This window comes from Sphaerodactylus townsendi, linkage group LG12 (genome assembly GCF_021028975.2).
Source record: "Sphaerodactylus townsendi isolate TG3544 linkage group LG12, MPM_Stown_v2.3, whole genome shotgun sequence".
Taxonomy (NCBI): Eukaryota; Metazoa; Chordata; class Lepidosauria; order Squamata; family Sphaerodactylidae; genus Sphaerodactylus; species Sphaerodactylus townsendi.
The window spans coordinates 36055536-36075047 of record NC_059436.1 but is presented as its reverse complement, the minus strand read 5'-3'; the positions used below and the strand labels follow the sequence as shown (position 1 = coordinate 36075047).

Here is a 19512-nt window from a genome sequence, read left to right as displayed (position 1 = left end):
TTGGCTGCATTCTCTTTCTCAGGAGCAAAACTTTTGAGTATGCGTTTGTGTGCTCGTTGCCAGCTTTGCAGACAGATTTAAAATTTTAACAGACCATTAAAACTATCTGCATCATAGGACAATCTTAGGATCAATCAACCCTTTCCCAGTACTTATTGACTGTTCAGGGAGAATGTGAAAGATGAACTTCCTGTTACAGCCATCCACTGCTTCCTGGCAGCCTCCCAGAAGGGCTGGTGTCGGCTGTTGGTTTTTCCAGACTTTGGACATAGTGCAAGGCTTCAGGTGTGGGGGTTGCATCACCCTGGTGCAATGGAAACCAGAGAAGAACTGTGAGTAATGATTAAGTTTTATCCCTGCGTGAAAGGCTAAACCATCCTATTGTGTTCTTCGCTAGTAAACACTGTGAGAGTACAAAAGCCTTTGGTATGTGCTTCTTTCAAGGTATTGTGTTAAGGGAAGGAAGCCTTCTTGTATTTATTTATTTGAAGAACTGTACTGTGCTGTAATCCAATCAAATATGTAGTTCAACAGGCTCCTTTTTAACTAATGTACATTGAAATAGCTTGTTTGGCCGGTGAAGGCTGTAGAGATTTAATATAGTTTGGTGTTTTTTTCTTGTTGATGATATATATATATATATATATTGGTGAGAATCCAGGTATGCTTACAGGAGAGTTATCCAACGGTTTTTGTACTCTCCGTGAGATGTTTGTCCTTGTAACAGATGAACAATGTACTGCATTGCAAACTGCTTTTGAAATATCCACTTGCTTTCAAAAGCAGTTTGTCATGTGGCATTTTGGGAAGGAGCATTAAACCCACAGCTCACAGAACTAGTCCCGTGATTCTCTGGACTCTGGCTATGAGTTTTCTAAATCAAAAATGTTGTACCAAAAGGCAAAGGTGAGTTATGTGACCAATGTAAAAGGCTTACTGAGGCTATCCTCTGTTTAAAGAAACTTAGATTAACAGGCCAGTCCAGATCCTGAGGTGGCCAGGAACAGAACTGCTGCTGCACCACCTCCAGAGGGCTTCCAAGCAACGCAGGGCGGCAGCTAAAAGAAATAAAACCTTGGCTGTCTGGAAGCCCTCCACAGGGCTTAATTGAGTTATTAAGTCCTGGCCGCAGCATTCCTGGCCCTGAAGCCCAGGTGGATCCACCCCCTGGAATGCCCTTGCTGGCTACCCTTTTTGCCAGCATCTGATCTGTGGTGACACCCACTTCGGGTTTCACTGCCACAGAGTTGTGGAGTGCCTGGCTGGTGGCGGCTTTGCCCTAACCACTGGTGGGGATCCCCTTTTTCCGGCAGAGAGGCCAACTGCATGAGCACAGCCTGTTGCCACTCCCACAGCCCATTTGCCCCCCCAATCTAGATTCGGCTGTAATTATATGAGCTTCATTTAGTTAAGTAACGGTTTACATTTTGCATTCAAGAAAAACTAGCTGTAGAGAGAAAAGCATAATTAATTTTTAGGTGATATGTGCTTGTACTTTGGCACATATCCCTCTTTCTCTCTCCAGAGGGAATATCGATTTTAAGATGGTGCTTGCCTTCTGCCGTTTTTAAAAGTACTTTTATTTCAAAACATTTAAATCTGCTAGCTTCATCTGCTTACTTCAGTTGATCAAAATAATGAAATGATCAATTCAGTCAAATACTGTGGCCCTCATACTTAATATGCTAAGGGTGGGATATAAATTGAGTAAATAAATAAATTCTGCTGGCCAGGGGAGATGATCCAACAAATAAGGTGGGGAAGTGCAGATAGCTCAGTAATCATAAACACAGTGCTATGCTTTGGCTTCAAAGTCAGAAGACTAAATGTAAATTATGTATAAAGGCTAAACCACAAGAATGAAGTCAATGAGATAAGAAAACTTGCCACAATGAACTGCCAATATATAACACCTCTGAATAACGTGTCCAGTTATTTTAGTGAAAACGGCAGAAGCTAGGCAGGGCACCCCAGTCACCAGAGACCCTGCTCAGCTAACTCCTTGTGAAATTTCACTGAGTAGTTTATGTATTTCCAGTCCTGTCTTTTTCAGTTTTGTGGTCTACAGCCCCTGGATGGAGTGGGCAAATGGTGGTAAAATTTTGATTCTATTGTTGAATTATGTCACTGGTTCCAGTTTATGCTCCTGTATTCTGCTCAGAATTTGACAACCCTTGGAATGCTTCTGAGTACATCGTGGAACGATGCTTCGGCTGGCTCTTGGTGTGAATGCTGGTCCATAATTTATGCTAATGTGCAGGACAGACCAAGTGAGCAAATGGTTTGTCCAGATGGAACTCTCTGAAGTTTATCCAGTGTGTCTGGTTGGACTTCCAAGACTATTTGAAGTTCCTTCCAGGAGAGACAGTAAGGGCCTTCCAGACCATACTCTTCCTGTCAAGGGGGCACACGCCTTTTTTGGGACGTGCAGCTCTGCTTGTGCTCTCCCTTGACTTGCTCATGCAGGCTGCTGTCTTCCCCAAGGCTGAAAGAACCCCAGATATCCTTGGAGCACTGACTGGGACACCACTGGGTGGGACTCAGGCCTTGGGATTGCGGGGAGGAGAGAAGAGCATTCTTCCTTTTGCACACAAAGCTGCGTGTCTGCTGCTATTGCTCACTCATTAAGTGCTGAGTTTGCTTGCATTCATTATTTGTTACCTGACTTCTTACCCTTTTTTTTGTCACTCCCCACTCGCATGCCCACAATTAAAATTTGAATATTAAGCTCCTTGGGGCAAGGATGCCCCACCCTCTTGCTCATGCCAGTCCTCAAAGTGCAACAGATGGCACTATATGGTATATTTTAATCTCTAGATGAAGGCTGCTCGGCAGGGCTGGAAAATAATAATTGCCAGTCATGGTGGAAAGTACTAGGTAGATGGGTCGTTTTGGTCTGAATGATATATTAGCGCAGTTCATTCTGTGTAAAAGCGTTTCCTTTTTTTAACCTGCAAACTCGTCTTTTTCGCCAAAGCCCATGAAGGGATTGCTAGTTTGAACGTTCTAGAAGCCTTCTCCCCGACCTGCTAGGTATCCACATGCAGGGGGCTTTGGATAGGTTCTCATGCATATGCTCAGCATTATGTAGCACATTTTGTGTGTGTAAAGTGCTGTCAAGTCACAGTAGATTTATCATGGCCCCAACAATGGGCTTTCTAGGCAAGTGAGAAGCTGAGGTGGTTTGCCATTTCCTTCTTTGGCAGAATCTTCCTTGGTGGCTCCCTTCCAAGTGCTGACCCTGCTTAGCTTCCAAGATCTGGTGAGACCAGGCTATGCCATGTCACCTTCCCTCCTGCGCAGCATGTTTTGGGCAGTTCTAATTCCCATTTCTGTGGTTTTCTCATCTGGTTACCTGGACTATGACCGAGGATGGGTGGGCAGGAAACGGTGCCCTGCTACCCGTGTTTACTAACTTCTTAGTTCACTTACTGCTGAGGTGAATATATTTCTTGATTATAAAAACCATACTTTTCATCTTATTTGTGTATTTAAATTTGCCTGGATTGCCAAATAGTTGGTAGTTTGCTGTGAGTCTTTGAGAATTATAGTAATTTCAAGATAGGCTGGAATGCAATGAAATCAAAACTTGAATCACTGATATTCATCCTTTTCCAGTTTAGGGTAGGTTGGAGAGATTTTGTAATCACTTTGTGGCGGGGGAGAATCCCTTTTTAAAGGCCAGACTTCCCTGGCTTCTTCCTCAATATGACAGCAATATTAGCCTATATTGCTGAGTTGTTAGAAGTGTCATTAGAAGTATATATGGAATACTTTGAATCCTCAAATCCTAATTTTCATAGCAGCAGCACAGTGGAGGCCATATAGCAAGGGTGTCCAACTCTGGTGCTTCAGATGTCCATGGACTACAATTCCCATCAGCCCCTCGTGCAGTCCCTGCTCCCGGGGATTGTAGTCCATGGACATCTGAAGCACCAGAGTTGGATACCTCTGCCATATAGGCAACACTGAAAAACTAGAAGTGATTATAATAGGGAGGGGTCATTTGGGGCTTCTGGCCGTTTCTTTCTTCTTAGTCTTCCCAGCAGCTGCCAGTGATGATGCTCTCAGGCTTATCGTGTAGCCCTTCCATCCCTTCGCCCTTTACAGGGTGAGCCACTGTGTGGAAAGCTTTTCAACGGGTTCCTGCTTGTACCCCTGGTATTCTGAAAGCTGGAGGGTGAGATCTCCCGCTGCCCTTATTGGCTGCGAGTTTTACTTTAATCAGTGTTAATATGATTTTGTGGATTTCTGTCTCCAGCCCCTGTGTGCTTATCGCTTCTCATCTAGTGCCATTCTGAAGAGCTCTGAGAACTGGATTGCCAGGGGCACTGGGGGACCTTTCGACTTGGTTAATTCTTTGCACTGATGCAATTGTAGGGCTCTCTTCTCAGTAAAATGTACAGCTGTTTTTAGGAAAGCGGAGAGGGAACAAAACCTTTTGCTCGTCTGATTCTTGAGTTGATGCAATTTAAAATGAGCCATGGGCACAATTAAACCCTCTGGCTGCCCAGTTAACCTTATTTATTATTGTGTTGAGAGTTGGCTGAATTTCATTAAAAATTCACCTTCTTGACACATCACCACTTCACTGATTTCTGTTCAGTCTCCTTTGTGGTCAGTACAACTCTGGCAGCCCTTGTGGAAAATTACAGAAAGGTTGCCTGTCTGCCATGCTGCCCTGTCCTGCTGTCCCTGGTTGCTGTCACCATCACCTCTTCCCTCCTTCCCTGCCTCCAAGAGCTAGAAGTGGCGGTGGCTGCTTCTAACCCTTAACAACTGAGAGGCAGCTGGGATTACCTCGCACTGATTTCCCCAGCTCTGGAAAAGAATTATGTAGAAGAGAAGAAGAGTTTGGATTTATATCCCCCCCTTTCTCTCCTGTAAGAAGACTCAAAGAGGCTTACAATCTCCTTTCCCTCCCCCCCCCACAACAAACACCCTGCAAAGTGGGTGGGGCTGAGAGAACTCCAGAGAACTGTGACTAGCCCAAGGTCACGCAGCTGGCATGTGTTGGAGGGTACAATCTAATCTGGTTCGCCAAATAAGCCTCCAGAGCTCAAGTGGCAGAGTGGGGAATCAAAACCAGTTCTCCAGGTTAGAGTGCACCTGCTCTTAACCACTGTAGCATGCTGGCTCTCTGTTTAGTGAGCTGTATGTGCTGTTTTTTGGTTGTTTAAAGGGGTGAGGAACAGCAGAGATGCCTACCATATCTCTACAATGCCCCTTTCCTCTTGTTGTGATCAAGAAACATGGGACAACCTTGGTTTCCTCTCCCAGGTCTAAAGGATCTCAGATAACCCTATAGCATGCTGTGGAGCAAGGGTGTGGGCAGGCAAGCAGTAAATGCTGCTGTCTTCTATCAGGAGAGGTCTGCAGGTACAGAAGGGCAGCTGTAAGCAGGTCAAAAATAGGGTTACAGGATCTTTTCTGCATGCTACTACAAAGCGCTGGTATCTGTGTATAATAAGCATAAGCATAAGCATAAGCATTTTATTGATGTCAGCTGTACACATACAAGCCAGAAATTTTACAAGCAGCATTCCACTTGATGCACTTTTACATAATTTCAAGCTCATGCATCAAAATCATCCTCCTTGCATCCTCACCACAGCCCCAAATATGCATCCAGAAATATGAAGCAGGGAGTTTAGCATAGCCACTGACTCCTAGGAAGTAGAAGCCTGTCCTCCTAAAACCCCTCACTGTCCCTCAGTTCTGAGGGAATGTAGATCGTCTGCCAGATGGTAGCAGTTTAAAAAGAGAGTGTGCTGGATGAGACGGGTCCCTCAGAATATTTTGGGCTTTATTTAGGCTTCGGGCATTATAGATTTCTCCCAAGCTGAGTTGCCCACTCTTGTCTAAAAACTTGCTTTCATTTTAAATGGACAGTTGACCTTCTTGGAAGGTAGCACTTGGTGTCGAATGCTCAGAACGTGCCCAGTCTTGATCCAAGGGCAGAGGAGCCTTCAGGTTCTTAAAGCTGCTTTCTCAAGAGGTGCTCAGATTCCCTATGCCTCTCTTCCTAATGGCTTTTGTTTTTATTTCCAGGCTCCTTTAACCTCATCAGCCTTTTGTGGTACTTCAGGAGCCAGGATGGAGCATGACCACAATCACATGGAGCACATGGGCCATCAGATGAACGGCTCGGCAGTGAGCACGCCTGATCCTCATGCGCACCATCACCCAACTGCATTGCCAGCGCACTCGCACGGTGGAGGGATGATGATGGTGAGTAGGGCAACCCTCTGCCTGATGCATCTTTTGCACTAAAGTAAAGGGAATCTGGCATGGTCCTTCTCCTGAATGTTTTGGCTAGCCTTCACTTCTAAGAAAGGACTTACATTCTAATGGTTCACCTTTGGATTTAACTACGTCTGAGTGCTTGTGCTTTATAAATACGAAATACTTAACTGTACCAACATTATTGTGAAACCCAATCAATTATGAGGTGGCCAATCTGTGCAGCCAAGTTCACTTTGGTCACCATACCATCAGCTAGAGCAGAGGTGGCCAACTCTGGCACTTCAGATGTTCATGGCCAGGGCTGATGGGAATTGTAGTCCATGAACATCTGAAGCACCAGAGTTGGACACCCCGACCTAGAGAATAGAATTGGCCTTAAATGTGAGTCTTAAATGTGCTCTCCAGTAGTTTGCAAGTCTTTGTATAAGGGCATTAAGTTAGCTCTCTGTCTTCTGTGCAGGATATGACCTTCCACTTCAGCTATAAGAATGTGCCCTTGCTGTTTTCTGGACTCGTCATTAATACACCTGGAGGTGAGTGAGTTGGGATGTATGATGGTTGCCCTTTTCTTGCTGCTGAGGGAGGTCAAAATAACTAGGTGGCCTCATCTGAAGACTTGCCAGTGCCTTTCTTTCCTGGAGTTACTCTGCTATAACACTGGCTTTCAACCTTCAGGGAATCCTTTCGGTGAGGACTTGTGTTCAGAGGACCCCATAAACCTCTGCTATGGAACTCCATAGTTATGTGGAAGATATTGGAATGCGTTCAAGGGAGCTTGGGTTGTGTGGAGGACATGGAGTGTGTTTAAGAGAGCATGCTCAACCTAAGGCCAGGTTGTCCCAGGCCAACTCCACAGGGGCCTCACTTGAACTGAGAATGCACCTGAGATCTCTTATGTGACTGGTCATTGAAGGAAAAGCTCTTCAGTTACCTTGAGCAACAGGTGTCTGAAAAGACCCTTCCATTCCCAAATCCTTAGAGAACTGTTACCAGTCAGAGCAGACTACACTGGACAAGGGAGACCAAGACTACACCGGGCAAGGCAGACCAAGAGTCTTGACTCACAATAAGGAAGCTTCATATGTACTTCAGCAAAAGATGTTGCAGGGAGAGAGCAGCCAGACGCAACATGAGGATGCAAAGCTTTTGAAGTCCACTGATATATTCAGTACTGTATCTTCAGGCCTTAACTGGGACTGGGGTGATTGGGTTGTTGCAAACAGCAAACCTACATGTGATGTTAAGGAGTTACCGTACCATCCTTCAAGGCTTGGATGTGTCTGAGTCTGTCAGCTGGGGCCTGCTGATGCCTGGTAACTGGAACTTCAACTTTGAATTATTCCTGTATTATATATCAGTCTTTGGGATCTATTTTCTTTAATCTCACTCCTATTGAAATCTCTTTCTCCCGGCTCATCCTCCAGGCTCCTCTGTGTGGGTGTGCATGTAGCGTACATAACCCTAACCTTTTTCTTTCCATTTAACACATCTGAAAGGTAGATTGTTGCCTACAGAAACTGAGGCTGCAGGGAGTGGGCCACAAGGTGCCTCAAGACTTTCTTTCCAGAGGAAAGGTGATGACTGCAGCTGCCACGCAGTTGCTCAGACCTCCTTTTGAGTCACATGATGAAGGCCAGGTTAGCCAGCATTGCTTGTAAAGTCTGGCCCTCTGATAACTGAGGCGCACAGACTTTAAGAGCAGGAAGAATATGGTGGGAAGCTTCTGTGCACCCCTTTTGAATAATAGAATAGGATGATTCCATGTGTCTGAGTGATGATTGCAGCCAACTGGACTGTAATATCCATCCATGCTCAAAATGGTGCTTTGCTTGGTGGACCTGGATGCCATCATCTTGACAAGATGACAGATGGACAGGCGGGTGGGGATAGTGCCGTTCCAGTGCCACCCTGCCCTCTTCAAAGTTTTGAAAGCTCACTGGAGAATCCCCCATAGGAGAGAATAGAGTCATGCCACAAAAATCGTGGTGTATCTTTGCCGCTGGCTCTGCCCCCAGAAAGTCCCTGGCCATGCCAGCGCAGCGTTTTGCACCACCAGGCCTGGATGACGGATGCACCAATGGAATAGGCACTCATGCCGGCGCAAGGATTTTCCTGCTCCAGAGGGAGATTCATACCCCCCTCCCCCCCCCCCAAATTGGGCTGCTTGTCATTGACTTTCCGCCCTTTCCATGTTAGAAATGGCTGGTGCATTTGTGGCTGTCTTCTTCCTCGCCATGTTCTACGAGGGCCTGAAGATTGCCCGCGAGAGCCTGCTCCGGAAGTCGCAGGTCAGCATCCGCTACAACTCCATGCCTGTCCCAGGACCAAACGGTACTGTCTTGATGGAGACGCACAAAACAGTCGGGTGAGCGAACATTGCCATCTTTGGGATATATTGACTGACTTCATGTACACAGATGATTGAATGAACTGCTATCACTGGTTGAATGAATGGCTATGGTTGAATTATGCATATGCTAATAACTTCCTTCTGCCTCTCCCTGGCCCTCTTTCCCAACTCTGCAGGCAACAGATGGTGAGCTTTCCTCACATCTTCCAGACAGTGCTGCACATCATCCAAGTGGTGATCAGCTACTTCCTCATGCTCATCTTCATGACCTACAATGCCTACCTCTGCATTGCTGTGGCGGCCGGCGCGGGCATGGGCTACTTCTTCTTCAGCTGGAAAAAGGCCGTCGTGGTGGATATAACAGAGCATTGCCATTAACACTGGCAGTGAGTCTGAGCCTCCCCCTGTAACCTCTGGAAGGGCGAGGGTCACCGCCAAGCATACTGGAAGCCAGGCCAAAAAAATCCATGGGGTGCTTTCTTTCTAATTTTCAAGGGATGTGACCCTGCCCCCCACCCCCCGCAGTGCCTCTCGTTTCCCACTCCTTCCTTAGGAAGCGGCTTCTTGCTGGTGGGAAAGGAGCCATTGTCTTGAGGTGTGGCTTACTGTGGGTAGTTGGCTTATTATGTAATAGATACAATTAGTGTTTTTGATTTTGATTTTTTTTTTAGAACCTACTACGATTGAATCAGCTAGCAGGCTAACGTAGACAATAATTAGCTCTACGTTATTTTATAATAACCTCAAGCAACGTACGCTTGGATTGCTTGAGAGGGAGCTTTTGGGGAGGTCTTAATCTGCTATTGATGGGAGTCATAAAGTTGCTGCCCTCTTAGCACAATGACCTCTCTGGGGTTACACAGCAGAGGTCTGTGCCATCCAGCGCAGGGGGCTTCTGGTCATTTGTTTGTGCTAGGGCAAAGGTTGGTTTTGTGTCCCTCCCGCAGCAGTGATACCTGGGGTTTTGGCTCTAGCCAGTCAAGCGGTACCATCAGGCTGCTTCTGATGTAGCACAGCTCTAATGCCTGCTTTTCTCAAACGCCCTTGGGGTCCTACACATTACCTATGGGTTGTTCTGGGGTCAGTGTGATTTGCTGGCTGGCTGTGACTTGCAGCTTCTGAAATGAATAAACATATACAATCTTTTTTTAAAAAAAAGAAGAAGAAGTCCTATTTTAAATAAATGGATGGAAACAAGCCCTGATTTCGTTCTGGTTTGTAGGCAGGAAAAGAGCATTTTTGTTTGTAATACAAGGGAGTCTGTTATTTACATCCACTACTAGAACTACCTCATGTAAAACTGGGGTTAAACAGCCTTATGCCGTATGTGCAGTTACAATTGGCAGGTGTCCCTTTATTTTGGTACATTTTTGTAGTGGTTTTCTGTGTGTTCAATCTGTATGGATAGAAAGCAGCGCAGGAATCATATGCAAATAAGACCTCCAACTTTCGAAGTAGATCCATTTTACTGGCTTTAGAAGTAGATCCATTTTATGCCATTTTGCTGGCGTTTTACTCCAGCTTTAGAAGTAGATCTATTTTACTGACAGAAAGTCTGCAGGAGACTGTTTCCTTCATGGCCCCATAGTTATGAGGAACATCATGAGAGATGTAGTTCCCTTCTGTTATGAGGTTCTTTTCCATTGTCAAAACCCAGAATATGGACCCTGATGAACTACCCTAGATGACTTGTAGACCCAGCTATTTCCAGCATTTTTTCAGATGTAACCTTGGAAAACACTCTGTCTTTGTGTATTTCTTGTCAGGCATCTTAGATTTCCTGCAGAGTGATAATATTCATCCCTTAAACATTTCATCTACATTGAGGCAAGCATTTTTCCTCTAAGGCCCCTTCCGCACATGCTGAATAATGCACTTTCAATCCAATTTCAATGCACTTTGAAGCTGTGCAGAATAGCAAAGTCCACTTGCAAACAGTTGTGAAAGTGGATTGAAAGTGCATTATTCTGCATGTGCAGAAGGGGCCTAAGTCATTCTACCCACCCTCAGGTTCCTCAGAAATTATGGTAAGCAGTAGAGCTGACTCGGTAACTACAAATTTTAATTCCTTGCTTCTAAGTTTCTGTTACGGTGCTGTGTAGTTGTATGATATTGTCAAAGTCTGGTCTAGCTCTTCTGAAGTTTAAATAATCAGATCTTTTTGTATCTGAGTTCCAAGTGAGATCTCAAGTGACCCTCAGTACACAGATTCTCTTCAAGAAGGCTGCAGGGTTCTGCTGATTCTACTCAGGCTAAATCACCCTGCATTGCAAGGTACAAAAATACAGAAGCACAAACTTCCCATCCTTCCAATTTGATTACAGAGACTAGGCTTGTAGCAAGGAGAAAAGAGGGCGCTGAAAGTTGCCTTTTGGATTTGACAGTGTTCTATGCCTTTGGTCACTTCATATTTCTTCTAGAAATGGTAAAAAGAGCTGACTTGGAGCCAAGTCTACAAATCCAGCTACTGCAGAGATTGTGGCACCAATTTAATGTTTCTTTGCTGGGTGTTTGCAAGGTGCTGTTTTAATCTCTGGTGGCTTAGCTGAAAGCATTTTGAATGGGACCTGGTAGATTCCCATTGGCTTGATTCCGCTTTGAGTCAGTTAAGCTTTAATCTGTAGCAAAAATGTAAGCAAGGAAACATTTGGGAGCGGGACAGTTCCTTCTCAGTTTTTTGAGGGAGCATGGGAGAGAATGATTACTTGCCTCAGCTGTTAAACAGCATAGAAATGAAGTGGCAGCACACAGAAGTCAAACTGGGCTTGGACTGGCCCTTGTTTGTCCTGCCTTACAAGATGGTCAACCAACAATGATTCAGATGTTTACAGGCAAGATCAGGCCTGTTTAAGGTGAATTAGTTGTGTGTGTGCATGCAAAATTCCCAGGGGCAACCACATCAGCTATGTAGATTTCTTAGAGAGCAGAGCCAGTGTTTGCACTTTTGGTTGGGTGTCCTCTGAGCAGCTGGGTTGATTTCCCCTGCCTTCTAGGAAGGACTAGCAAGAGCCTTCCGATCATTGCTGGCTGCTTGGGGCAAAGACACAGGTGTGATGACATTTGTAGAAGACTAAAGGTGTTTCTACAAAGATGTCCTCTGAGCTATGGCTCATGGATGTTTGTGCAATACATGCAGCAATACATTCCTTAGCCTAAAGCAGGGGTCTGCAACCCACGACTCTCCAGATGTTCATGGATTACAATTCCTATGGGATGATGGGAATTGTAGTCCATGAACATCTGGAGAGCTGCAGGTTGCAGACTCCTGGTCTAAAGATTTCAAAAGAGTCTCATATATTTAGTCTCATAAAAGAGTCTCATATATTTAGTATTCTGACATTTGTTCTGTATGGAAAACAACATTAATTTGTATTGACATAAAAAACCTTCAACTCGGTCTGGGTACAGGAAAATAATGTGCTTTCTCAGCAGTGTTTTGAACCAAATGCTCATTATCAGGTTAGGACCAAAACAAAGCACTGTAAACATCCCTTTCCTCTCTGAGGAAGGAATCTCAGCTTGAAGTGCAGTGTGACTATGGTGGTGAGTCTGCTAAACCAAATCGAATTGTTTGGTGCATCTCAGTTTGATCTTTCCACCTACTTCAGCCCCTCAGCTAAACAAGTTTGAGCAGTGACCTCTGCTTATACGGCTTCTTCCTCCCGCCTCACAGAGACAAAAGAGTAGAATGGAGAGGACTGTTGGCTTGATCACAGCAGCTTACAAATTGGTCTTGTACAAAGCCTCTCATGTAAATTGAGTGTGCATTGTTTGCATGCTGCCTGGAAGCAAAACTTTTGTAAATAGGAAGATGGCTTTCAGGCCCCGAGTGTGGTACAAATGAGTTACAGTCGTAAATATGAGCAGATCACCGTAGAAGTTACACTACCCTATTACAATCAAGCTCCAGATTACCTGGAATCGCACAAGAATTTTATCTATAATGTGTCATGAGTTAAATCAACCGTACCTCTGCCACTCTATGGTATGAGGCACTGTTTGAAACACTACAGCCGCCTGTAATGGTGGATGCCCTGGCCTACGCAAGTTCATCAGTTGTCATCCCACGGCAAATGGTTACCTGATACCTGACACAAATGAACAAAACTATTCAAGGGAGAGTCTAAGTTTTCAAGTTCTCTAGTTGCTGTCTTCTATACATCTGTATACAAAGGGCACATATCTTTGGATTCACTGGGTACTTAGAAAAATCTGTCTTTTCCCACTATTTATCAAAGTGTGTCTTGTATATGATGCTGGACGCAACGTAATGCTGTGTTTATCTAGGCTAGCCCATCCTGGATCATAAAGAATTGGCTTGCTGTTGTAGGCAAACGTGTCAAAGGTGCCTTTTCAAACATAGGCCAGGGTTGGTGCATATTATCAAATCCGTGGTCTTGAGACTGCCAATCTTATCTTACTGTATAAATGCTTGAATCAGTCTGTATGTCATTAATAAAGCAGAGTATCTTTTAGTGGTGGACATGTGGGTTGTATTTAAGCTCTCCTAAGATGCACAAACAGCTCCATTGGACACATGAGTTTAGAGTTTGAGTTCTAGCATTTTTCAGAGGCTGACCTCTTCCATTTCACAGTAGCAAATGGGTCCCTTTCTCTGGGTGTACATGCAACACGGTTACAGACTTGAGCAGTTGTATGATGCAGCTAAAACACGCACCTCTCTCCCTCCCTGGTATACACATCAAAAGATAATCACACAGCTCATATTATCTCCATTTAGACATATGGGCTGTATAGAAAAAGTTTTACATATACTTTGTGTTTCTTTATTAGTAACAGACAAGGCGGTAAGTGTGTACCAACTTTAAGACTAACACATTAAGTCAGTTGAACAGTCAGACATTGTCAATCAACAGCCTGTTACTTAACTGCAACAGACCATGAATATGCATACTTTAGAATTTCATGGGCTGTTGTGACTAATTAGCCAGCCCTGCAGGTCTCTCTGTGACTTATTTATTATGCATTACCTCACCTTTTTTGAATACTTGTTATTTAACTGCAGTCAGGCTTCATAAAGCCAAAAAGAGCCCCGATGCAGGGAGCAGCTTCCCTTTTGTACATTATATCATTTCTAGCAGAAGCAGGGCTGCTTGACACCTGCAATAGGCATGGGCCAGGCAAAGCTGTTCAGTGAAAATCTCCCAACCCCACAATCCTCTCCAAACAGGAAGAACTGACTGCCCCCCCTTTCTCCCTACGACAGCAGGCTTAGATACTAAACAACTGTTCAGCCAATCTTCCAATTTCAATAACCTTTTCCAATTTTTAAAAACTAATGGTTATTTTTTATTCTTGAAATACCTATTTTTGTGAGCAGCATACCAAACTTCATTTTGGTTTTTTTTGTCTTGGAAAATACTTGATCAGTTAACCGTTAATGGACTGAAAATGTTGTATGACTAGCTAAGTGGCTATCCCTAACTGGCTTCTTTAAAAATGAAACTCTACCACAGTTTGCTAATGACCACAAATATATACGCATAGGCCAGTGGTGGCAAACCTTTGGCACTCCAGATGTTATGGACTACAATTCCCATCAGCCCCTGTCAGCACAGCCAATTGACCATGCTGGTAGGGGCTGATGGGAATTGTAGTCCATAACATCTGGAATGCCATAGGCATAGGCATTGCTAGCCTCTTTATTACATTACCATGAACTGATCAGTCTCTTATGCCACATGGAGAAAAATTATAACAGCAGCTTTAAAAGGGAAGCATCTTATTTACCAGCTGGTAATGAAAATCACAATGCAGTAAGATTTTGATGAGAAGAAACCTCCTTTGACACCTCCAAAAGTTAACTAAAGATCTTGCTTCTCCTACCTCACTGATGTAGCATTTGGCCTATAACTGTGTAGTATTCATAAGCTGGAGAAGAATGCAAGTTAACTTCCTCAAATGAAAGTGAGGTGGGTTGTAAACTTGTAAAAGGAAGCTGGACAAGAATTCAATCTTGCTTCTGTCCACACAGATATACAAGGTTATTTTATGGTGACAAGCCCAGTGGTACCCTGGCTCTTCTGAACACTTTTCCCCATGCCCCAGAAAAGTAGGCAATTACTTTACTGATTGGAGTAATTTCAATATTACTGTGGTCTTAAGATAAAAGTTTTAAAACAAATTGCCCTTGATCATTATATGCAAGGCTGTGCAGATACGGAGGTTTTGTGTTTGAAGCTAGGTCAGCTGCTGGTGTAACAGATACCACTGTTAAATGCTAGCTCATTTAGAAAGAAAAAAGCTCCCAGTAATGGCGTACGATATTTCTAGATGCTCAGTGGTACTCTGGTAATTTGGGGTAGAGCACAGAACATACAGTAGTTATTTGGCTCTTTTGGTTGATGGGATTGCTCTCCAGTGTGGCTCTCCATAATCTATAGAGCCAGTACCCATGATCTAGCCAATTATCTGTTTATAACTGTTAACATTTCTTGATCACCCCAACTATCCGAGATCCATTTTAACAGAACTCAATCAGTAACCTCCTGTATGAAAAGCATGTGGTTTAAAGCTAAGTCACAACCCTTTCCTTTGGCATAGCCTGTAATGCCACCATAAGCATAAGCATAAGCATTTTATTGTCATTGTGCACGCACAACGAAATTTACAGCAGCATTCCTCGATGCACACAATTTCAGACTCATACAATTTCAGACTCATGCAATTTCAGACTCATACATCATCATCCTCCACCCATCCCTACATAGCCCCAAATACATCAATATGAAGCAGCGGAGTTTAGCATAGCCACAGCTCTAGAGTAGAAGCTGTCTCTAAGCCTCTTTTGTCCTAGTTCTGAGGGCTCTGTATCGCCTGCCAGATGGTAGCAGTTTAAAAAAGAGAGGTGCTGGATGAGACGGGTCCCTTAGAATATTTTGGGCTTTATTTAGACTTCGGGCATTATAGATTTCTTCCAAGGAGGGAGAGGGCAGCCGATAATCCTTGTGCAGTATTGATCACCCTTGAGCTTCTATTCGCCTACTGTGCAACTGGAGAACCATACACAGATGCAGTAGGGTTAGACACTCTCTATAGCACAGCGTAAAAGGACACTGTGGTTTTCCATCTAGTTGTTGCTGCTTCCTTTTAAAAGTCCTCCCAGAAAGTACAGTCTTGCTGGGCTTAACCAATCATGTAGCCTGTAATTCTGAGGTCAAATCCTCTTTAATCATAACGTTTCAGGAATTTAAAACTAGCCACCCGGGCCCACTTGGATCTCCATTTATAGTCAAGGGCTGAATTTCTGAGCTATCTTCTATAGTCCACTATGAGCCTTTTGTCTTGTTAGTGTTAAGAACCAGGTTATTTTCCCGCACCATGAGAGCAGTCGGGTCCACTTCATCTGATAGGCATTCATCCTCTCCAGAGATGAGCCCTCCCACCACCGCTGTGTCATCAGCAAATTTGATAATGGTGTTACTATGATAGACAGGAGTACACCATATGTATAAGGGTGAACAGTAAAGGGCTCCAACATTATTAGCCCTGTATGCCTCCCATATTTAGAGTAAGAACTGAGGAAACCCGATTTCAGTCTAACCTCTGGGAACGCCAGACAAGAAGTCCCTAATCCACAAACAGATTGAATGTGAGAGTCCAAGATCCACAAGTTTTGTCACCAGCTTTGTATGAAGATTGTATTAAATGCGGAACTAAAGTCCGCGAAGAGCATTCAAGACATAATTCCCTGCTGTTCCAGATGCCAAAGCTGTGTGGAGGCTAATGGCAATGGCGCCCTCCCAGATCTATTAGTCCGATATGCTTAACTGATGTTTATCAAATGTATCTGGAAGGCAAGAACTAATATGCCTATGGACCAGTTTTCAAAACACCATGATGATGGGGTGAGTGCCACTGGTCTATAATCCTGAAGATTGGTCAGCAGGAAATCTCTTTGGTAGTGAACAATGGTGGAAGCTTTCAAACAAGATGGAATGGTGGACTGGGATAAAGATCGATTAAAGATCCCAGTAAAACACCAGCCAGTTGGTTACGATTCTCATCAATCTCGACCGGAATACCATCCGTCCAGCAGCCTTCCTTGATTCACAGCCTCAAAACTTGCCTCTCACCTCATGTTCCTCCACAGTGAGGTGTGAGCGTAATCACCTGGTGGCTGTGTGTGTCATCTCCTTCTGATAGACTCCTGTTTCAAAGCTGGCAAAAGTGATTTAGCTCCTCCGGGCCAGAGAAGAATCCCCATCCACAGAAATGTCATTGTTTGGTTACGCTGGTAATTTGTTGAATTCCCTGCCACACCTGCCTCATGTTGCTATTATTAAAATAATCTTCAATTTTTCTCTTATAACTCATCTGGCTTGTCAATGCCTTCTTGAGACTGGCTCTCGCCGCATCATATACTTTTGCCTCATCACCAGATCTGAAGCAATATTCCTGTCATGCAAAGTCGCTGAACCTCCCTTGTCATCCAGGGTTTATGGTTGAGTAAATCCGGATGCTTTATCCACAGTAAGAGTGTCTGTGCAGGTGATATAACTCAGAACAGCAGTGGTATACTCCTCCAGATCTGGTGGTAGAAAAACATCCCAATTTGTTGTCTCAAAACAATCTTGAAGTAGTTTAGAGGCATCATCAGGCCAGGATTTTACAGTCTTTATTACAGGCAAGACCCGCGTCCCAAGGGTGATATATGCTGGGCCAGAAACAGTGATAAATGGTCTGACTGACTCAAGTGTGGTAATTGTATCACCTTGTAGGCATCCTTGATGTTGGTATACACTTTATCCAATGCATTGGGTTCTCTATGGGGCACCCGACACGCTGGTAGAGTTTAGGGAGCACTGTTTTAAATTAGTATGATTAAAGTTCCACAGTCTTAACCACATCCATCTTCAGTGTGAGAAGTTGCTCTCCATCTCGGAGCTTCTGTGTTGCCAGTGCGCTCCCAATTTAAAAAGCACATTTATTTAAGGTTGCAAGACAGACAGCTTCAAATGAAGAGGATCCAGTCTTAGTTTCACATAAATGAAAGGCTTGGCCCGCTTGGGCAAAACCAAGACAGGCCAAAACAGCTTTCCATAACCATGAATAGAGTCCTACTTTGCTCAAAGTTCCCATGTTCTAGAATTCAAAATTTCCAAACTGAGCAGAACGATTGTTTGGTTTGGGTTGTGGTTTGTAGCCAATGCGGTCGTGTATCATCTGTTCCCGGCTCTTATGGTCATTACTTAGTCCCAGAGCTCCCTCGCCATCACTGGCTCCCACTACATCCACCTCTTCGCGCTGCTTCTTACGACTCTGCCCAAAAAAAAAAAAAAAAAGTGGTAAAGCTCTGCACGCAAAAGACCTTCAGGTCCAATCCCTGGCTTGACTCAACATGAGGTAGTTTCCACATATAAGACTGACATATTAAATTTGTTAGATTAAGGTAATTTCTTGTAGGGCGCCACAAACATCACTAGCATGAAAGTAACAGTTGCCTTAAGCAGATAGCTGAGAGAAGCAACAAAACCTTTTCTAAACAAAGATGTGAGGCACGTGGTATCTTCAAAACTAACAAAATGTATTCTACCACAAGCTTCCTATTTTGTGTATGTAACAAAGAGGATGTGGATGATTAGCAGAATATCTGCGTTGCACACAGAAATGCTCAGGTTGAAATCCCTTTAGGCTCTTTGCGCATGCTCGAGGGCACCTTGTCCACACACTCACATAAAGTTAACTGACTAGATAAAATGTTTCCTGCTCCTTTATTACGAGCTGAGTAGGGTGTGTGAAAAGGTTACCCAAAGCTAGGTGCCTTCCCAGTAATGTACCAAAACCAGGGTTCTTTACTAAATACTCTCAAACTGCTGAAATTAAAAAAAATTTAAAAAGAAAGAAAAAATGCTAGAATCACCTCTTTCTTAGCTCTAGACAGGTCCAAGTATAAAAACAATACAATACAAGGCTATACAGCCTAAGGCAGGAGAATCCTTATGAATTAATCTCTTTTAGAATGAATCTTCTTTAAAATGGTGTCAGGGGTTTTATAGAATTGAATCATCTAGAATAGATAATTTGATCAGTAATTAACCAATTGGTTGTCACCTGAGCATTCTCAGCAATTAAGACCTATCTGTCTGCTTAAATAGAATGTGGCCTTGTTAAAGCCAATTCCGTTCTCTAAAGAATAACACTACTTAAACTAAACACAAACCCAGTTTACAACTTTAGGCCAAATGGTTGCATTGTAAATGACCTGGTTGCCTCATAAAAGACCTAGTATACAATATAAATGATCTTCAAGTAAATTTAAAAGAATATATACACTTTCTTCACAGGGTGTTATTTACCACGTCACGAAAAGCTGCCCATTGCATTCACGCATATCAAGCCTCCGTAAAAGAAGAAGAGTTTGGATTTATATCCCCCTTTCTCTCCTGACGGAGACTCAAAGGGGCTGACAATCTCCTTGCCCTTCCCCACCCCCCCAAACACCCCGTGAGGTAGGTGGGGCTGAGAGAGCTCTGAAGAACTGTGACTAGCTGGCATGTGCTGGAGTGCACAGACTAATCTGAATTCCCCAGATAAGCCTCCACAGCTCAAGCGGCAGAGCGGGGAATCAAACCCGGTTCCTCCAGATTAGAATGCACCTGCTCTTAACCACTACGCCGCTGCTGTATAACGTTTTGCTCTAAATCTGTTAGTCTAGCAACCACGCCTCTTACCTCCAGCTCCTTCCTGGCGCCCTCGAATTCCTCGATATCATCTAACTTTAGCTCCAGACGCGTCGGCTTCCGCCGCAGCATCTTGACGGCGCTTCTCAACAATCCGCAGAGCAACCACGATCGCCTCCCACTCCGTCATTCGCCTTCGGGGCCTCTGACCACCACGCTGCCAGGCACCCGGAAGTGCTTGTGAGGAACGGCCCGCGGCCTGGTCATAGAGAA

The 19512-nt window shown here is 44.2% G+C and overlaps 2 protein-coding genes across 6 annotated transcripts in view; one reads left to right on the top strand and one right to left on the bottom strand.

Moving 5' to 3' along the window:
- The window catches only part of SLC31A1 (solute carrier family 31 member 1), a 34351-nt gene extending 21280 nt beyond the window's left edge, over positions 1 to 13071 (top strand). For 4 of the 5 annotated variants that reach the window (XM_048512570.1, XM_048512567.1, XM_048512568.1 and 1 more), the window contains 4 exons: positions 6052 to 6231; positions 6707 to 6779; positions 8443 to 8611; positions 8773 to 13071. In XM_048512570.1, coding sequence (XP_048368527.1) covers positions 6097 to 6231; positions 6707 to 6779; positions 8443 to 8611; positions 8773 to 8974 — 579 coding nt within the window. In that variant the 5' untranslated portion in view covers positions 6052 to 6096 and the 3' untranslated portion in view covers positions 8975 to 13071. Of the gene's footprint in view, positions 1 to 227; positions 333 to 6051; positions 6232 to 6706; positions 6780 to 8442; positions 8612 to 8772 lie in introns of those variants that run through there. The other variant, XM_048512571.1, reaches the window with a different exon arrangement.
- A 4452-nt stretch (positions 13072 to 17523) lies between these two features.
- Positions 17524 to 19484, bottom strand: CDC26 (cell division cycle 26). The gene is made up of 2 exons (XM_048512572.1): positions 19291 to 19484; positions 17524 to 17878 (listed from the first exon to the last, which is right to left on the bottom strand). The coding sequence occupies exons 1-2, from the start codon at positions 19369 to 19371 to the stop codon at positions 17702 to 17704; spliced, it is 258 nt and encodes an 85-aa protein (XP_048368529.1). The 5' UTR covers positions 19372 to 19484; the 3' UTR covers positions 17524 to 17701.
- Positions 19485 to 19512: the final 28 nt, after the last annotated feature.

What these genes read in the sequence shown, in the direction of transcription:
- CDC26 (XM_048512572.1), bottom strand. Translation starts at nt 19,371, where the DNA reads ATGCTGCGGCGGAAGCCGACGCGTCTGGAGCTAAAGTTAGATGATATC. An exon ending in GCGCCAGGAAGGAGCTGGAG is followed by an intron (nt 17,879 to 19,290) that starts GTAAGAGGCGTG and finishes TTTTTTGGGCAG; the next exon opens with AGTCGTAAGAAGCAGCGCGA.